Source organism: Gorilla gorilla, chromosome 21, assembly GCF_029281585.2.
Source record: "Gorilla gorilla gorilla isolate KB3781 chromosome 21, NHGRI_mGorGor1-v2.1_pri, whole genome shotgun sequence".
Taxonomy (NCBI): Eukaryota; Metazoa; Chordata; class Mammalia; order Primates; family Hominidae; genus Gorilla; species Gorilla gorilla.
In genome coordinates, this window is record NC_073245.2 from 28,589,686 (window position 1) to 28,607,638 (window position 17,953).

General features: G+C 41.4%; 1 protein-coding gene and 1 pseudogene across 3 annotated transcripts in view; one reads left to right on the forward strand and one right to left on the reverse strand.

Annotated features, from left to right (window-relative positions):
* The first annotated feature begins 1,481 nt into the window (after positions 1 to 1,481).
* The window catches only part of DTD1 (D-aminoacyl-tRNA deacylase 1), a 171,549-nt gene continuing 155,077 nt past the window's right edge, over positions 1,482 to 17,953 (forward strand). For 2 of the 3 annotated variants that reach the window (XM_004061864.5, XM_019017432.4), the window contains exons 1-3: positions 1,482 to 1,697; positions 7,305 to 7,395; positions 9,563 to 9,798. In XM_004061864.5, the coding sequence (XP_004061912.1) occupies positions 1,655 to 1,697; positions 7,305 to 7,395; positions 9,563 to 9,798 (370 nt within the window). In that variant the 5' untranslated portion in view covers positions 1,482 to 1,654. Of the gene's footprint in view, positions 1,698 to 7,304; positions 7,396 to 9,562; positions 9,799 to 17,283; positions 17,739 to 17,953 lie in introns of those variants that run through there. The other variant, XM_063702091.1, reaches the window with a different exon arrangement.
* LOC115931751 (uncharacterized) lies at positions 16,514 to 16,570 on the reverse strand (annotated as a pseudogene).

Genomic DNA, 17,953 nt, shown 5'->3' on the forward strand with positions numbered 1-17,953 from the left:
CGAGTAGCTGGGATTACAGGTATGCGCTGCCATGCCTGGCTAATTTTTGTGTTTTTAGTAGAGACGGGGTTTCACCATGTTGGCCAGGCAGGTCTCGAACTCCTGATCTCCAATGATCTGCCCACCTTGACCTCCCAAAGTGCTGGGATTACAGGTAGTTTTCCTGTCTTTTAAAAAGTCCACGGCTGGGCGTGGTGGCTCATGCCTGTAATCCCAGCACTTTGGGAGGCCAAAGCGGGCAGATCACCTGAGGTCGGGAGTTCGAGACCAGCCTGACCAACATGGAGAAACCTCATCTTTAATAAAAATACAGAATTAGCTGGGCGTGGCGGCGCATGCCTGTAATCCCAGCTACTCGGGAGGTTGAGGCAGAAGAATTGCTTGAACCCAGGAGGCAGAAGTTGTGGTGAGCCAAGATCACACCATTGCACTTCAGCCTGGGCCACAAGAGCAAAACTGCATTTCAAAAAAAAAAAAAAAAAAAAATCCTCCTTAATTCTCGGAATCCTACTTGGTTATTTTGTAGAATGTTCCTCAATTTATTTTTGTCCCATGTTTCATCATGATTGGATTCAGGTTATACATTATTTGGCAGAAATACCACAAGATTGATGTTGTGTCCTTCCCAGTGCAATATCAGGAGGCACATGATGTCTTTCTTGTTACTGGTTATGTTAACTTTGACAACGTTATTAAGGCAATTTAGTATTCAGTATTTAACAAACAAGCACACTAGTTTGTAGTCTTTTCTGGGCAAGTGAGGGTTTCTTCTCAATTTCAATGCCTTTTCTATGCCCACCAATGCTATTAGTCACCTTTAAGGTGAAGACTGCTGAGATGGAATTATTTTTAGCAATGATAATAATTTGTTGGGGTAATAGTTGTACAGCCCTTTGCTGCCATCTAAGCACTTTTACGTGGTTTGGTTCATTTAAATCTAACAACCCAGTGAGGGGGCCAATTAGTAGCATTTGTATTACATGAGAAATTAGAATTCTAGAATCACATACCTATTTATTATCATGACATGGCTAAGTCGAATTAATAGATAGGTAAATGGCTATTTTAGGCAGCAGATCCTTTTGTATGTGGTATCTGAAAAGCCACTGAGGCAGGAAGACAAGGAAGAAGAATTTGGGAGGATCTGCGTGCAGAGGAGTGGAAGAGGAAAGAGGAATACAATTAGAAATAGGATTCAGGCTGAATTTAAAGGCTTAGTGATGACGGGTTCTTAGGTTCGGGTATGTGGGAGAAAAAAACCAGCATAGAGACTACCTTCGGGGCAGAGTGGGTTCTGGGCACTGGGTAGGGGCTGGGCCCGGGATGGGGGGATCAAAGGGCTCTGGCGGGACCCAGATGTGGGTGGGGCAGGGCCGAGCGTGGGGACTGGGCTTTTCAATGACGGGCGGGGTTACGGTTGGGCAGCAGGTGGGCGTGGCAGGCATAGGCGGAGTCAATCTATGAGTGGGTGGGCCTATCGCCAGGCCGAGAGTGGGCGTGGCCGACGTGGGGTGGGCAGCAGCCGACCGAGTCGGACCGGCCCGTTGGGCGCGCTTCCGGGTGTCACCTCCAGAGGGCGCCGGCTGCGGAGCCGCCCTCAGAGTCGCGAGGCCGGACGCAGCGCGGCGCCGCCCCACTCGCCCCAGCCGCCGCCATGAAGGCCGTGGTGCAGCGCGTCACCCGGGCCAGCGTCACAGGTCAGTCGGGCGGGGCCGGGCCCGGGAGGAGCCGCCCCTGACCCCCGCGACCGGCTGTCTTGCGTGGGGGGTCTTCCTGCGCCATCCTCGGGGCCGCTGCGGCCCCTCCGCGAGCCTGGTCCCCTTCGCGAGCTCGGTCCGCGCAGCCGCGAGTCCCCGGGGCCGGTTTCGGGGCAGCGCGGCGGCCGGAGAGCCCCCTGCACGTGCCCGACCGGCCCCGGCGCGCCCCTGGCTTCCGGGTCTCGGCAGAGGGTGCAGGACCAGCGCGCCTCATTCTCAGCACCTTTGTCCTGCGTGCGGGATGGCGGAGCCTCGGAGCATCTCCGTGGCCCGCTCTTCAGGGAGTGTTGATGAACCACGCTTAGAGCATTTCCGGAGCAGGCACTCCTTCCTTTTCACTGCTGTATTTTAAATGTTCAATTTTTGCCCATTTTTACGTATTCCAATTTTTATGGGGCTTGACTCAGGATGAAATGCACAGATGCGGAGAGTTGCTCCTTGGGCTGAGCTTTGACAGTTGCGTGCACGCACGTGACTGGAGCCTAGGCTGGATGAGGGGCGCCCCCTGCCCAGGACGCCCCTCGCCCTCGCCGCTGAACTCTGCGCGGAGGGGTCGGGATCTAAAGAATTCAAGATGAAAATATTTCTCTTTTTCTTGTGGACCAAGCCACCCGACCCCTGGTCATCACTCGAGCACTTTCGTCTCGGTTGGGCATCAGAGGTCCAGATGATTAGTGTAGATAAAGTAGTCGTTTTAAGAAAACCACGGTACGAAAGATATTTTTTAAAAAACATTTAAATGACAAGCTTTATATTGTCTTTAGTCTTTTCTGTCTTTATTGGCACAACTATATTGTTTCAGTTCAAATAATTTCAGATATCCTGTCCTTGGAGCCAGTCTGCACCAAATATGTGTTCTTGTGTCCACAAAAGTATGAATTAAAAACAAAACAGGCCGGGGGCTGTGGCTCACACCTGTAATCCCAGCTCTTTGGGAGGCCAAAGCGGGCAGATCACCTGAGGCCAGGAGTTCGAGACCAGCCTGGCCAACATAGAGAAACCCTATCTCTACTACAAATACAAAAATTAGCCGGGAGCGGTGGTTGGTGCCTATAATCCCAGCTACTCGGGAGGCTGAGGTAGGAGAATCGCTTGAACCCGGGAGGCAGAGGTTGCAGTGAGCCGAGATTGTGCCACTAACCTCCAGCCTGGGCGACAGAGCGAGACTCTGTCTCAAAAAACAACAAACAAACAAAACCCCAAAACAAAAAACAAAACAAAACAAAACAACAAAAAACCCTAAAGAAACAACCAAACCCACCAAAACCATATATTTAAATCTAAGAGTCTATTTTTCAACCCCGCCTAATGATTTCTAAACTGTTCTGGTAGCTTTGGTTTTGGAAATGGTCCTGGAATAATAGGGAATAGAGTAGCACTGGGATTTAGGAATTTTAAAGCTTTTATAACATTTCTATAAATATTTAAATTCATGAAAACTGGGAAAATTCATAGATGAAAGATGTTTTGCATTATTGAGAAGAATCTTGCAGTCTGCTGCTGTGTGTGGTCATCACTGACAGATTTAAATTTGGATCTCTCTCCTGAACTCTCCATCCTGCTAATCTGGAATATTGAAAATGTGTATTCTGTGAGATGTGCTGAATAAGAGTTTGGGTTATTTTGGTTCATTATTTAAGTTATATGCTTTCAGTTAAAACAACCAAACCTGCATATTAAAAAAGATAAAGGTGTTAATTATGGGAAAGTGTAAATAATTCAGGAATTCTGGGTTGGGGAACTGTGAAATTCTGTTAGAAGGGCCCTGCACTTATGCAGGCCTTCTAGTTGCATTGTAATGGAAAGGGATTTTCTGATTCCTTTAAAATGTGGCTGGTTTCACTGAAATGTGGCTGTGTTTGAATGGCATTTTATTTTAGGGGTTCTAAAATGTTAACTTCCTGTTTTATGGTCAGGACAGCATAGATGATCAGGAGTCACGCATTTTATTTTATTTTAAAATAGTTGGTTGACTTCACCCTTATTTTAAATTTATGTATTTATGGTTTGTTTGTTTTAGAGATGGGGTCTTGCTCTGTCACCCAGGCTGGAGTGCAGTGGCACTATTATAGCTTACTACAACCTCAAACGCTTGAGCTCAAGTGATCCTTTAGCTTCAGCATCCTGAGTAGTTAGACTACAGGCGTGTGCCACCACCACTATGTCCAGCTTAGGAGTCACACATTTTACTATGTGGTATATTCAATTTATGTGATTGGTCAAACACTTTTTTTTTTTATAGTAACCCTTTAATATCATTTGATGCCCAGTCCATCAGATTTCTCCAATTGGCTAATTGGTTTTGTTTTTGTTTTGAGAGAGTCTTGCTCTGTTGCCGAGGCTGGAGTACAGTGGTGCCATCTCTGATCACTGCAGCCTCTGCCTCCTGGGTTCAAGCGATTCTCATGCCTCTGTGTCCTGAGTAGCTGGGCTTACAGGTGCGCACCACTGTGCCTGGCTAATTTTTTTGTATTTTTAGTGGAGACAGGGTTTTGCCATGTTGACTAGGCTGGTCTCAAACTCCTGGCCTCAAGTGATTTGCCTGCCTCGGCTTCCCAAAGTGCTGGGATTACAGGCATGAGCCACTGCACCCAGCTTGATCAAACACATTTTGATGCCTTAGGTTGGGTATTGTGATAATCTACTTTTTAAAAGTTTATTATGGCACATTTCAAACATATTAACAGACGGAATAGTGCAATAACCCCCATGTCCCATCATTCAGTGTCAGCAGCTAAAATTTGATGTCTGTAAACAGTGTTGGAAGAGGATCTAAAATGTTTGGGTTTAACTAGGTTAACTTTAATGGTTATGAATTATTGAAGTAGAGATCTCAGGTCTGATGGCACTAGTAGGTAGAAAAATTGACCAAACATCTCAGGTCTTTTCCAGCCCTTTGATCTTTTGTTCAAAGTGGTGATTCTCAGATTTTTTCCCTTGGTGATCCATTTACTTATAATAAAAAATCCTTTTGAATCTCCTAGTCCTTCTACTTGTCCCTGGATGGGGGACAAAACTGCTCCAAAATAAGACAGCAGTCTCTGTGTCATATATAGACTTTGGGCCATAATTTATTTCATGTTAAGATAATTATAAAACTGTCAAAATTCTTTGACAGTGATTCTAGAATCTAAGCAGATAATCCTAACTGTAGAAAAGGCTTTATTTAGTGTACGAAGATTTTCACTACACTGTTATTTACTGAGGTGAAAATTTTGAAAGAAGCCATATGTCCAGCAAAATGGAATGGTTAATCAGTCTACTCGATGAGCTGAATCTATTAAAAGGTGTTTAGGAAAAGGTTATGACATGAAAAAATTCTTATGCAATATTATTATAAAAATATGCAACATTATTATAGTAGTTGAGAACAAATATGAATTAAAATGTATGAATAGATACAATATTAAAAGGAAATCATTAAAATATTAAAGTACCTTTGTTCTTTTTTTCATGTTTCTCATATTTTCTAAAATATATAATCCTTACTTTGATGATAGATATATCTTCATGACCTTTATTTTTTAAAACATACTTTGGGAAAAATTTAGAAAGTATATCAACATTGTAAGAAAGTAATGTTGATTTATTCAAAGAACAAATAAAGCCAAAGGCTTTTTCTGAAGCAATGCAAATGAGCAAACCAACCCCCAATTGTTTACTGCCTATGTCAGGATAGATTATTTCTATTTCAGCTTTTGAGGCAGTGGCTCAAAGGACAATAAGTCACACACACATAGTTCATTATAAGAAAAGCAGCACAGAAGAAAAGATTTAAAAAATTTTAGCATAAAAATAAAGAAATTAAGCATTACTGGTATTTCAGGAATGGATTGATGTGCTCTGCTGGGATCTGAATAGCAGGTGGTCTCTTGCCATTGCAACTGAAGAAAGAGGGAAGTTTCTCACCCTTTCTTTAGCAGTGTATTGTAACATGGCATAGTCTATGTTACTGTGTTAGTTATATTTATAGCTATTACCCTGCAGAAGCAAGCAAACAGCAAGAAAATGGCTGAGTTGACCCTTCTATTCCGATTAGAACATTAGGTCAGTACAAGATGAAGTAGTAAAACAACATAATCTAATAAGATTGGCAAATAATTGGCAGAAAATAGAAAATTTTCAAGAGCACCACTTGAAATGCAGATTTAGCTGGGTATGATGGCGTGCATCCATAGTCCCAGCTACTCTGGAAGCCGAGGCAGGGAGGATTGCTTGAGCCCAGGGGTTCTGGGCTATAGTACACTATGCTGCCCTGCTGTCATACCAAAGTTCTGCATCAGTATGGTGAGTTCCCAGGACCAGAGGACCATCAGGACGGATGGACCAACCTAGGTTGGACATAGAGCAGGTCAGAACTCCTGTGCTGATTAGTAGTGGAATTGCACCTGTGAATAGTCACTGCACTCCAGCTTGGACAACATAGAGAGATCCTGCCTCTTAAAAAGAAAAACATGAAAAAAAAACAGGGATTCTCCATCATAAAGATGCATCTTTTTTTTTTTTTTGAGATGGAGATTCACTCTTGTCATCCAGGCTAGAAGGCTGGAGTGCAATGGTGTGATCTTGGATCACTGCAATCTCCACCTTCTGGGTTCAAGCGATTCTCCTGCCTCAGCCTCCTGAGTAGCTGGGATTACAGGCGCCCGCCACCATGCCCGGCTAATTTTTGTATTTTTATTAGAGATGGGATTTCGCCATGTTGGCCAAGCTGGTCTCGAACTCCTGACGTCATATGACTGCCTGCCTCAGCCTCCCAAAGTGCTGGGATGACAGGCATAAACCACCATGCCCGGCCCATAATGATGCATCTTGCTACCATTTGAGATATTGTCTAGTGGTAGTAGGGCATACATTTGGTTATAAATACATATACAAATGTTAGGAGTGTGTGCTTAGAGCCTTTTTTTTTTCAAATGGACAAGATGCATGATTGAAAAATATTTGGAGATCATTGGCTTAGAATGTAACCACAAAACTAAACTGGGAAATAATAGCAGTTTGATGAGTTGAAGCTTAACACATAAATTGTGATTTTTATGTATTATGTATTTGTCCTCATAGTAAGTAGGAAAGTCATTTATGATATGAACATTTTCCACTTTATGCTTCCTGTATACTGTGTTACCATATTTTTTTGATATTCTGCAAAAGGCAGGAATCTCTTTTCTGAGAGTTAATATAGCTGAGCTGGCTTCTCTGGGGGAGGAAAACACAGTCTGTTTTTATAGATGGGCAAACTTGACCATAGAAAATTTTGGGTGTCTTACCCAAGGTAACATAGATGAAATATGGCCCTAAGATCCTGCTTAATGGTTGTTCACTTTACAGCTCCCATTCATTCCAGAGATAAAATCAGAATGGATGGGAATTATTATCATCTCACTGCATTTATGTAACTCTTTTCATTTTTGAATACGTACTGACTTTAACCAAAGAAGTTAGAAGAAGTATGTATGATGTTTAAAATACTCCTATGGTTACTTGAAAGTGCTTTATGACCTTGTTTGGTTCTGAGTTCTTCTCTCCCTTTTGGTTCCTTTCTAGTTGGAGGGGAGCAGATTAGTGCCATTGGAAGGGGCATATGTGTGTTGCTGGGTATTTCCCTGGAGGATACGCAGAAGGAACTGGAGCACATGTAAGATGCATTTCTGTCATTGCTGTTTGAGTGGGCTATGTGGTGGTGGTCATGCTGGGAACTTCCATAGTACTTTGTGCCTGTGAAGTGAGCCCCTGTCACTTTTAACCATTGTCCCATTGGATGTAGTATGGTTATCTCCGTGTTTCAGAGAAGACCGAGGAAGAATGATTTGGGAGACCTCAACGCTAAGTCAGCCTTAGAGCAGGAGCACCGCCTATCCCCTGTCTGTTTGCTACTGTGGCCTCAGAGCATGCCTCTTGTTCTCTTAACGCAAAAACCAAGCCTCTTTTCTTATGTTTGGTTTCTCTTTTTTAAATTGGGCAATGTTATCTGGGCACTATGTATTTTTAGAATGTCTACTAGCTCGCTGTGCACATAGGGATCTAGAACTCAGAGAGGTTAAATTGCTTGCCCCAGATCATGCACACACACTTAGCAAAAAGCCTGAACCCCAGTTAGAGTCTGGGCTCCCTGACCTGATCTTTTTACTAAGGTGGTGGCGGGGGTTGAGGAGCAGGGGTTGCCATTGCTGCTGCCTGCTTGGCTCTCTGAGTTTACAGATGGGCAAACTCGACTATAGAAAGGTTTAGGTGTCTTAGCCAAAGCAGCACAGATGAAATATGGCCCTAAAATCCTGCTTAATGATTGTTCACTTTATAGCTCCCATTCATTCCAGACATAAAATCAGAATGTGCCCTCTGTGCACCTCCTCCCCTCCATTACCACGGGGCACATTTACTTTAGATGCTGGATCCATTTATTCTGCCCCTTGGTGCTCAGAGCTTGGGTATAACCCTGCCCAACTGATTCTTTTGTGTTAGATTGAAAATCAGACTTGAAACTGAATTCCTGCTAAGGTGTTGATGATGGATAACTATCATTCAATACTACTTCAGTGATGGTGGTATTTTAGTAGCTGTCCCCTGGATACTCAAAGAAGTGGTAGAGTGGTGTAATGGCTAAAAACTGAGGCTGTGGGTTTGAATGTCTTTGTGGCTCTGACATACTACAGAGCTAATACTTAGCCTGGTGCTTAAGAGATATGATTCAACATAAGACAAATCTTGGCTGTGGAGAGGGGGTAATGAGTAGCACCTGTCCCTGAGGGTGCCCATATTAAGAGTCAGTTAATTAGTATTTATAGAGTCTTTGAAACTGTCATCGACTTAACATCATCCAGAAGGGTGGCTCTCAAATGGTGAGATTTCAGCTTTCATGCTGGTGGTTCTTTGCTGTGCTTCTCAAATCTGACCCTATAGATGTCACCTGGTCAACTTTCTTGCCATGGTGACTATCCTTCACATGTATAGGGAAAGCCCCTCTGGGGCTTAAGGAGCTTGTGACATAGTTTTCAAGGTGTCTTTCTCCAGATCTTTTTGCGTATTTGCAATAACCATGATTTTTCTCTCAGTGTATTTGCTGAATTGTTCTTTTTTTTTTCTTTGGAGACCGAGTCTCCCTCTGCCGCCCAGGCTGGAGTGCAGTGGTGCCATCTTAGCTTACTGCAATCTCTGCCTCCCTGGTTCAAGCGATTTTTGTGCCTAAGCCTCCTGAGTAGCTGGGATTAAAGGCGCCCGCCACCATGCCTGGCTAACTTTTGTAGTTTTAGTAGTAGAGATGGGGTTTCTCTATGTTGGCTAGGCTGGTCTCGAACTCCTGACCTCAGGTGATCCACCTGCTGTGGCCTCCCAAAGTACTGGGATTTCAGGCATGAGCCACTGTGCTCAGCCAAATTGTTCATTTTGAGTAGCTCCAAGAAGGGGTGTAAAAATGGATGTCATTTATCCTAATGTGATGAATTCGTTCATGAAAAATTACAGTTGGACCCATGTTTTGACATATCCCCGACCTAGAGGAGCAGAGAATAGGTGGTTGTCATCTTAGCCCCAGTTCTCACCAGTAGCTGCTGTGAACTGGAGCGACTGGCAAAAAAGAAGCAATCTCAAAACAACCGTGTGAGGTAGAACTGTTATTCTGTATTGCAGCTGAGGACACTGAAGCACAGGGTGGATAAGTGACTTGCCTGAGGTCATGCCTCCTGTCAGGGGTGGAGTCATCATTATGTTCTTATTTGGCCGGAAGCTGGTGACATTTTTGGGGTATGGAGTGTGTTGGGGGGGCTTGTGATCTCTCAGGTAGCTCTCACTGCTCTTTTTCCCCTTAGGGTCCGAAAGATTCTAAACCTGCGTGTATTTGAGGATGAGAGTGGGAAGCACTGGTCGAAGAGTGTGATGGACAAACAGTACGAGATTCTGTGTGTCAGCCAGTTTACCCTCCAGTGTGTCCTGAAGGGAAACAAGCCTGATTTCCACCTAGCAATGCCCACAGAGCAGGCAGAGGGCTTCTACAACAGCTTCCTGGAGCAGCTGCGTAAAACATACAGTCCGGAGCTTATCAAAGGTAAGCAGGAGAGCCACATCCAGGAAGGGGTCTTTGAGACACTCCTGGATGGAGAGAAAAAAGAAGCTGCAACTGCAGCATCTCCTTTTCTGGAAAGTCATTGTTTATGCTTGTTACTTACTTAGAACCACATACTAGCTGCTGCTACTGCTGCTGTTATACTTAACACATGTCCTCAGAATGCTCCTGCCGGCATTTGCCCTCCTCCCTTCTGTTCACATTTTGAAAATGTTTGGGAACCCAGAGGTGTGGCTAACACAGTGGTATTTCTTTGATTGTTTAGCTTAGCCCTGTCCAATAGAAGTACAGTGCAAGCCTCAAATGTGAGCCAAATATGTCATTTTAAGTTCTTGTAGCCATATTTAAAAAAGTAAAAAGAAATATGTGAAATTAATTTAAAAAATATATTTTATTTAACTGAATATATTCAAAATATGATTTTACTATGTAATCGTTATAAACAATGATGAGGTAGTTTACATTCTCTTTTTTTTTTTCTAAATAAAGGCTTTATTTGATTAGAGCAGTTTTAGGTTCACAGTAAAATTGAGAGGATGGTACAGAGATATTCCATATATTCCTGCCCCCGCATGCATAGCCTCCCTCATTATCAACATCCCCCACTAGAGTGGTGCATTTGTTACAACTGATGAACCTAAGTTCATTGTTGAATTGTAACTGTTGTTCATGGCACATCATTATCACCCACAGTCTCCTGTTTACACTAGGGTTCACTCTAATATTCTGTGGGTTTGGGCAAATTTATAATGACATGCGTCTACCATTGCAGTATCATACAGAATATTTTTTATTTTATTTTTATGATTTTGTTTCTTTTTCTGTTCTGGCTTCTCAATAAGCTTTTTTGACCTAGTCTCATAGACTCTGTCTTTTAGTAATGAGAGAAAGTGTGTGTGTGTGTGTGTGTGTGTGTGTGTGTGTGTGTATAGAGAGAGAGGGAGCTATAGATGGTATTTTTGTTCTCCTAATGGTTATTTCTAAGTTTTTAACATTCATGAATAGTTACAAAAATTTCTATCAAAATTTATAAGGATCTTAGTATATTTGAACATCCCCTTTTCCTTTCTAGTTCCACTTTTTAAAATGACTTTATTAAGATATAATACACATACTGTACAATTCACCCATTTAAAGTGTACAAGTCAATTTTTTTAGTTTATTAAGAGTTGTGCAACCATTGCCACAATCTAATTTTACAACACTTTTGTCCCACTTAAAAGAAATCCTTTAGTCATCAACAGTACTAGCCTACTCCCACTCTCTTCTTTGTTGCCCCAGTCCTAGGCAGCCATTAATCTACTTTCCGTCTCTTTAGATTTGTCTATTCTGAACATTTTATGTAAATGGAATTATATAATGTGTGGTTTTGTTCCTGGCTTCTTTCACTTAGCATAATGTTTTCAAGGTTCATCCATGTTGCCACTTTTCTTTTCATCATAATCATAATCATTTTTAATCATAATTTATTTATAATCTGTAACTGGCTGTATTTGATAATATATTTTATCAATTTCTGTGGTCACCAACCTGTCTTGCTTCCTTCTTTGGGCTCTTCTTTCTGAAGTACATTCTATGATATATCAGTTGTTTACTAAGAATGTGTTAGTGGAACATAGTCATTGTAGGTTTTAAAATGTTTTTATTTTGCCTTAATTCTTTATGATTGCTTAGCTGGGCATGGAATCCTAGCTTGACAGTTCTTTTCTCCTAACATTTTGTCTTTTTTTAAAAAAAATTATTAGTATACTTTAAGTTCTGGGGTACATGTGCAGAACGTGCAGTTTTGTTACATAGGTATACATGTGCCATAGTGGTTTGCTGCATCCATCCACCCATCACCTACATTAGTTATTTCTCCTAATGCTATCCCTCCCCTAGCCCCCTACCCCTCAACAGGTCCCGGTGTGTCCATGTGTTCTACTTATTCAACTCCCACTTATAAGTAAGAATATGTGGCGTTTGGTTTTCTGTTCTTGTGATGGTTTGCTGAGAATGATGGTTTCCAACTTCATCCATGTCCCTGCAAAGGACGTGAACTCATCCTTTTTTATGGCTGCATTGTATTCCGTGGTGTGTAGGTGCCACCTTTTCTTTATCCAGTCTATCACTGATGGACATTTGGGTTGCTTCCAAGTCTTTGCTATTGTAAACAGTGCTGCAGTAAACATACGTGTGCATATGTGTCTTTATAGTAGAATGATTTATAGTCCTTTGGGTATATACTCAGTAACGGTAATTTTTTTTTTTTGAGATGGAGTCTTGCTCTGTTGCCCAGACTGGAGCACAGTGGCACAATCTTGGCTCACTGCAAGCTCCGCCTCCCGGGCTCATGCCATTCTCCTGCCTCAGCCTCCCGAGTAGCTGGGACTACAGACGCCAGCCATCACACCCGGCTAATTTTTTTTTGTATTTTTTTTTTTTTTTTTTTTAGTAGAGACGGGGTTTTACCATGTTAGCTAGGATGGTCTCGATCTCCTGACCTCGTGATCCGCCTGTCTTGGCCTCCCAAAGTGCTGGGATTACAGGTGTGAGCCACCGCGCCCAGCCAGTAATGGTAATTTTTAGTGCCCTAAAAATCCTCTGTGCTCTGGCTATTCATCCCTCTCTCTTCCCTAACTCCTGTCAACCACTGATCTTTTTACTGCCTCCATAGTTTTGCCTTTTTTAGAATGTCATATATTTGGAATAATACAGTGTGTAGCCTTTTCTGATTGGCTTCTTTGACTTAGTAGTATGCATTTAACGTTTCTCTTTTCATGGCTTAATAGCTCATTTTGTATTAGCACTGAATAATGTTCTATAGTCTGGAGATACCACAGTTTATTTATTCACTTACTGAAGGATATCTTGATTGTTTCCAAGTTTAGGCAGTTATGAATAAAGCTGCTATAAACATCTATGTTTTTTTATTTTTTATGTATTTTATTTTTTGAGATAGAGTTTTGCTCTGTTGCCCAGGCTGGAGTGCAGTGGTGTGATCTCGGCTCACTGCAACCTCTGCCTCACGGGTTCAAGTGATTCTCCTGCCTCAGCCTTCCGAGTAGCTGGGATTACAGGTGCATGCCACCACACCTGGCTAATTTTTGTATTTGTAGTAGAGATGGGGTTTTGGCATGTTGTCCAGGCTGGTCTCAAACTCCTGACCTCAGGTAATCCGCCCACATTAGCCTCCCAAAGTGCTGGGATTACAGGTGTGAGCCACCATGCCTGGCCAAACATCTGTGTTTATAGCAGGTTTTGTATGTATATAAGTTTTCAGCTCTTTTGTGCAAATACCAAGAAATGCAATTGCTGGACTTAATAAGTATGTTTAGTTTGTTAAGAAGCTGCCAAACTGTCTTGCAAAGTGGCTGGATCATTTTGCATTCCCACCAGCAATGAATGAGAGTTCCTGTTGCTCCCCATTCTTGCTAATATTTGGTGTTGTAATTGTTTTGGATTTTGGCCATTCTAATAGGTATGTAGTGGTACCTCATTTTAATTTGCATTTCCCTGATGACATATGATATGGAACATTTTTTCATATGCTTATTTACTATCTGTATATCATCTTTGGTGAGGTATCTGTTAAGGTCTTTGGCCCATTTTAAAAAATTGGATTGTTTTCTTACTGTGTTTTAAGAGTTCTTTTTATATTTTGGATACTAGTCCTTTATCAGATATGTCTTTTGCAAATATTCAACTTGCAAATATTTATCCTTTATCAGATATGTCTTCTGTGAATATTCAATTTACAAATATTTATCCTTTATAGGATATTTCTTTTGTAAATATGTTTTCTCAATCTGTGGCTTGTCTTTTCATTCTCTTGACAGTGCCTTTCATGGAGAGGAAAATTTTAATTTTAATAAAGCTTAGCTTATCAATTCTTATTTTCATAGATTGTGCCTTTGGTATTATATCTAAAAAGTCATCATCCTACCCAACATAATCTAGATTTTTTCCTGTTATCTTCTAGGAGCTTTATAGTTTGCATTTTACATTTAGGCCTATGATTCATTTCAGATAATTTTTGTGAAGGGTCTGTGATCTTTGTCTAGAGGCGCTTTTTTGTATGTGGATATCCAGTTATTCCAACATCATTTGTTGAAAAGACCCCTTGCTCCATTGTATTGCCTTTGCTCCTTTGTCAAAGATCAAGTCACTGTATTTATCAGGGTCGAATTCTGGGCTCTCTGTTCTGTTCCATTGGTCTGTTTCTCTCTTCTTTCATCGATACCACACTGTCTTATTTATTGTAGCTTTATTATAAGTATTGAAGTCGTATAGTGTCAGCCCGTTAACTTTGTTCTTCTCTTTTAATATTTTTTTGACCATTCTGGGTCTTTTGCTTCCCCATATAAACTTTAGAATCAGTTTGTTGATATCTGCAAAATAACTTGCTGGATTTAGATTGGGATTGCATTGAGTCTATAGATGAAGTTGGGAAGAACTGACACTTTGACTATATTGAATCTCCCTGTCTATGAACATGGAATATCTCTCCATTTCTTTAGTGCTCTGACTTCTTTAATCACTTCTTTAATTTTTCGCATATAGATATTCCAAGTACCTAAGTGTTTCATTCTGGGGGGTGCTAATGTAAATGGTATTGTGTTTTTAATCTCAAATTCCACTTGTTCATTGCTGGTATATAGGAAAGTGATTGACTTTTGTATCCTGCAGCCTTGCTGTAATCACTGCCTGGTTTCAGTTTTTTGTGTTTAGTCTTTAGGATTTTCTTCTTGGATGATCATGTCATCTGCAAACAAAGACAGTTTTATTTTTCTTTTTATTTCTTGCCTTATTTCATTAGCTAGGACTTCCAGTCCAGTGTTGGAAAGAGTGGTGAGTGGGGATATCCTTGGCTTATTTCTGTTCTTAGTGGGAAAGCTTCTAGTTTCCCACTGTTAAGTATGACGTTTGCTGTAGGTTTTTTGAAGATACTGTTTATCAAGTTGAAGAAGTTCTCCCCGGCCAGGCGTGGTGGCTCATGCCTGTAATCCCAGCACTTTGGGAAGCCGAGGAGGTCAGATCATCTGAAGTCAGGAGTTTGAGACCAGCCTGGGCAACATGGGAAACCCCATTTCTACGAAAAATACAAAAATTAGCCAGGTGTGGTAGCACGCACCTGTAATCCCAGTTACTTGGGAGGCTGAGGCAGGAGTATCGCTTGAACGTGGGAGGCGCAGGTTGCAGGGAGCCGAGATTACGCCACTGTACTGCAGCTTGGATGACAGAGCGGGACTCTGTCTCAAAAAAAAAAAAGCCATTCCTAGTTTACTGAGAGTTTCTATCATGACTGGATGTTAAAGTTCATCACATGCTTTTTCTGTGTTTATGGATGTGAAGATGTGATTTTTCTTCTTTAGCTTGATTGATTAATTGATTTTTAAGTTGAACAAGCTTTGCATACCTGGGATAAATCCCACTTGATCATGGTGTATAATTCTTTTTATACATTGTTGGATTCTATTTGCTATTTTGTTGAAGATTTTTGTGTCTGTATTAATGAGAGGTATTGGACTGTTGTCCAGGCTGGAGTGCAGTGGTGCAATCTTGGCTCTGCAACCTCTGCCTTCCGGGTTCAAACGATTCTCATACCTCAGCCTCCTGAGTAGCTGGGATCCAGGTGTGTGCCACCACACCTGGCTAATTATTGTATTTTTAATAGAGACGGGGTTTCACCATGTTCGCCAGGCTGGTTTCGAATTCCTGACTTCAAGTGATCTACATGTCTAGGCCCCAAAGTGCTGGGATTACAGGCATGAGCCACTGCGCCCGGCTCTTGTAATTTCTTTATCTGGTTTTGGTATTAGGGTAGATTCTGGCCCCATAGAATGAGTTGGGAAGTACCCCCACTGCTTCTGTCTTCTGAAAGAGATAGATTGTAGAGAATTGGTATAATTTATTCCCTAAATGTTTGATAGAATTCACCAATGACCCCATCTAGGCCTGGTGTTTCTTTTTGAAAGGTTATTAAATATTGCTTCAGTTTCCTCAATGGATATAGGTCTATCCAAATTGTCTTTTTCTTCTTCTTCTTTTTTTTTTTTTGAGATAGAGTCTCGCTTGGTCACTCAGGCTGGAGTGCAGTGACACGATCTCAGCTCACTGCACCCTCTGCCTCCCAGGTTCAAGCAATTCTCCTGCCTCAGCCTTTTGAGTAGCTGGGATTACAGGTGCATGCCACCATGCCCAGCTAATTTTTGTATTTTTAGTAGAGAAGGGGTTTCACCATGTTGGCTGGGCTGGTCTCAAACTCCTGACCTCAGGTGATGCACCTGCCTCGGCCTCTCAAAGTGCTGGGATTATAGGCGTTAGCCACTGCACCCAGCCTGTCTATTTCTTCTTGTGAGAGTTTTGGCAGATTGTACCTTTCAAGAAATTGGTCTTTTCTTAATTTCTTTTTTTTTTCTTTGGGAACCCTGAGAAACTAAGGGAATTGGTCTTTTTGTCTAAGTGATCAGATTTGTGGATATAGAGTTGTTCGTGGTATCCCCTTACCCTCTTTTTAATGTCCATGGACTCTATAGTGATGTCCTCTGTTTCATTTTCAATATTGTTGATTTGTGTCCTCTTTTTTTTTTCTTAGTTATCCTTTCTAGAAGCTTATTGACTTTATTTTTTCAAAGAGCCAGCTTTTGGTTTGATTTTCTCTACTGGTTTCCTATTGTCAATTGATTTGTGCTCTATTTTTTTAAAAAAAGTTTATATGCTAATCTTCTCTGTATTGTTCCAATTTTAGTATATGTGCTGCTGAAGCAAGCACTCTGCTCTAATTTTTGTTATTGCTTTTCTTCTGCTTACTCTGCATTTAATTGCTCTTGTTTTTCTAGTTTCCTATGGAGGAAACTTAGATTATTGATTTTAGTTCTTTCTTCTTTTCTAATAAACACATTTAGTGCTACAAGTTTCTCTTTTCCCCACTTTTGTGCTAAGAATTTTGTAATAAGTCTTCAAAACTTTGTGTGTAGTTTATACTTAACAATTCGGACCAGCCACATTTCAGGTGCCCAATGGCCGTGTATAGGTCATGGCTGTCATATTGGATAATGTAGATTTAGGTCTCTGCTTACCTGTTTATTCTTGGGTGTGCCAACCTAGTTCGACTAATCAAGACTTAGCTAGAAAATGTCTTAGAATAATGGTCCTGGTTTTCAGGAGAACTATGATTCTGTAAAGACTTTAAGGGCATCATTCATTTCTAGTTTATTTTCATGTTTCTGGGGATAAATTGCACTAAATATCATCATATTTTACCCTTTTCTTCAAGGTTACTGGAAAACATATTCATAGGTCTTCATGGAGAAATACATAAGAAATTTTTTTTTTTTAATTAGAAAACATAGCCTCCTTTGGTAATGCATTTCATTTTGAGCCCTTCCTAAGTAGAATGTCTTTTTCAATGTCGAACTGCAGTATCTGTTGCTCTAGTTACACCCTTTTGTAGACAGTTATTAACTTTTTTTTTTTTTTTGACAGGGTCTCACTCTGTCACCCAGGCTGGAGTGCAGTGGTACGAGATCTCCGCTCACTGCAACCTCCACCTCCTGGGCTCAGGTGATCCTCCTACCTCAGCCTCTGAAGTTGCTGGGACCACAGGCACGTGCCACCACACTCGGCTAATTTTTTTTGTACTTTTTTTTTAGTAGAAATGGTGTTTCACTATGTTGCCAAGTCTGGTCTTGAACTCCTGGGCTCAAGCAATCTACCTGACATGGCTGCCCAAAGTGCTGGGATTACAGGCGTGAGCCACCAAGCCCATCCTAATTGTTAACTCTTTAGTGTTTCCTATGCTCTAACTTTCTCTCTCTGGATTAAGCAAACCCAGATTTTTTTTTATTAGGCCTACTTTCAACCTTAATAAAATTTTTGAAATTTTTTTGAAGCTCTGTAGCAGAGCCCACATTGAGGATTGTCAGCTTATTTGATGTGCTCATGTTTAGATGGGTGATATTCCTACTCCTCCTTGGCATTTCCTTTTAATTCTCTTTCTACTTGTAAAAAATGTCCATTTGCTGTAAGAATACATGGATTCTAGATGAACAGAACATTCCCACCTTAATTCAAATCCCACTCTTACTTGGGTTCTGATAGAGCAGAATAGATTTGCCTCTCCTGGAAATATCCAAATTTAGAACTCCATTTACAA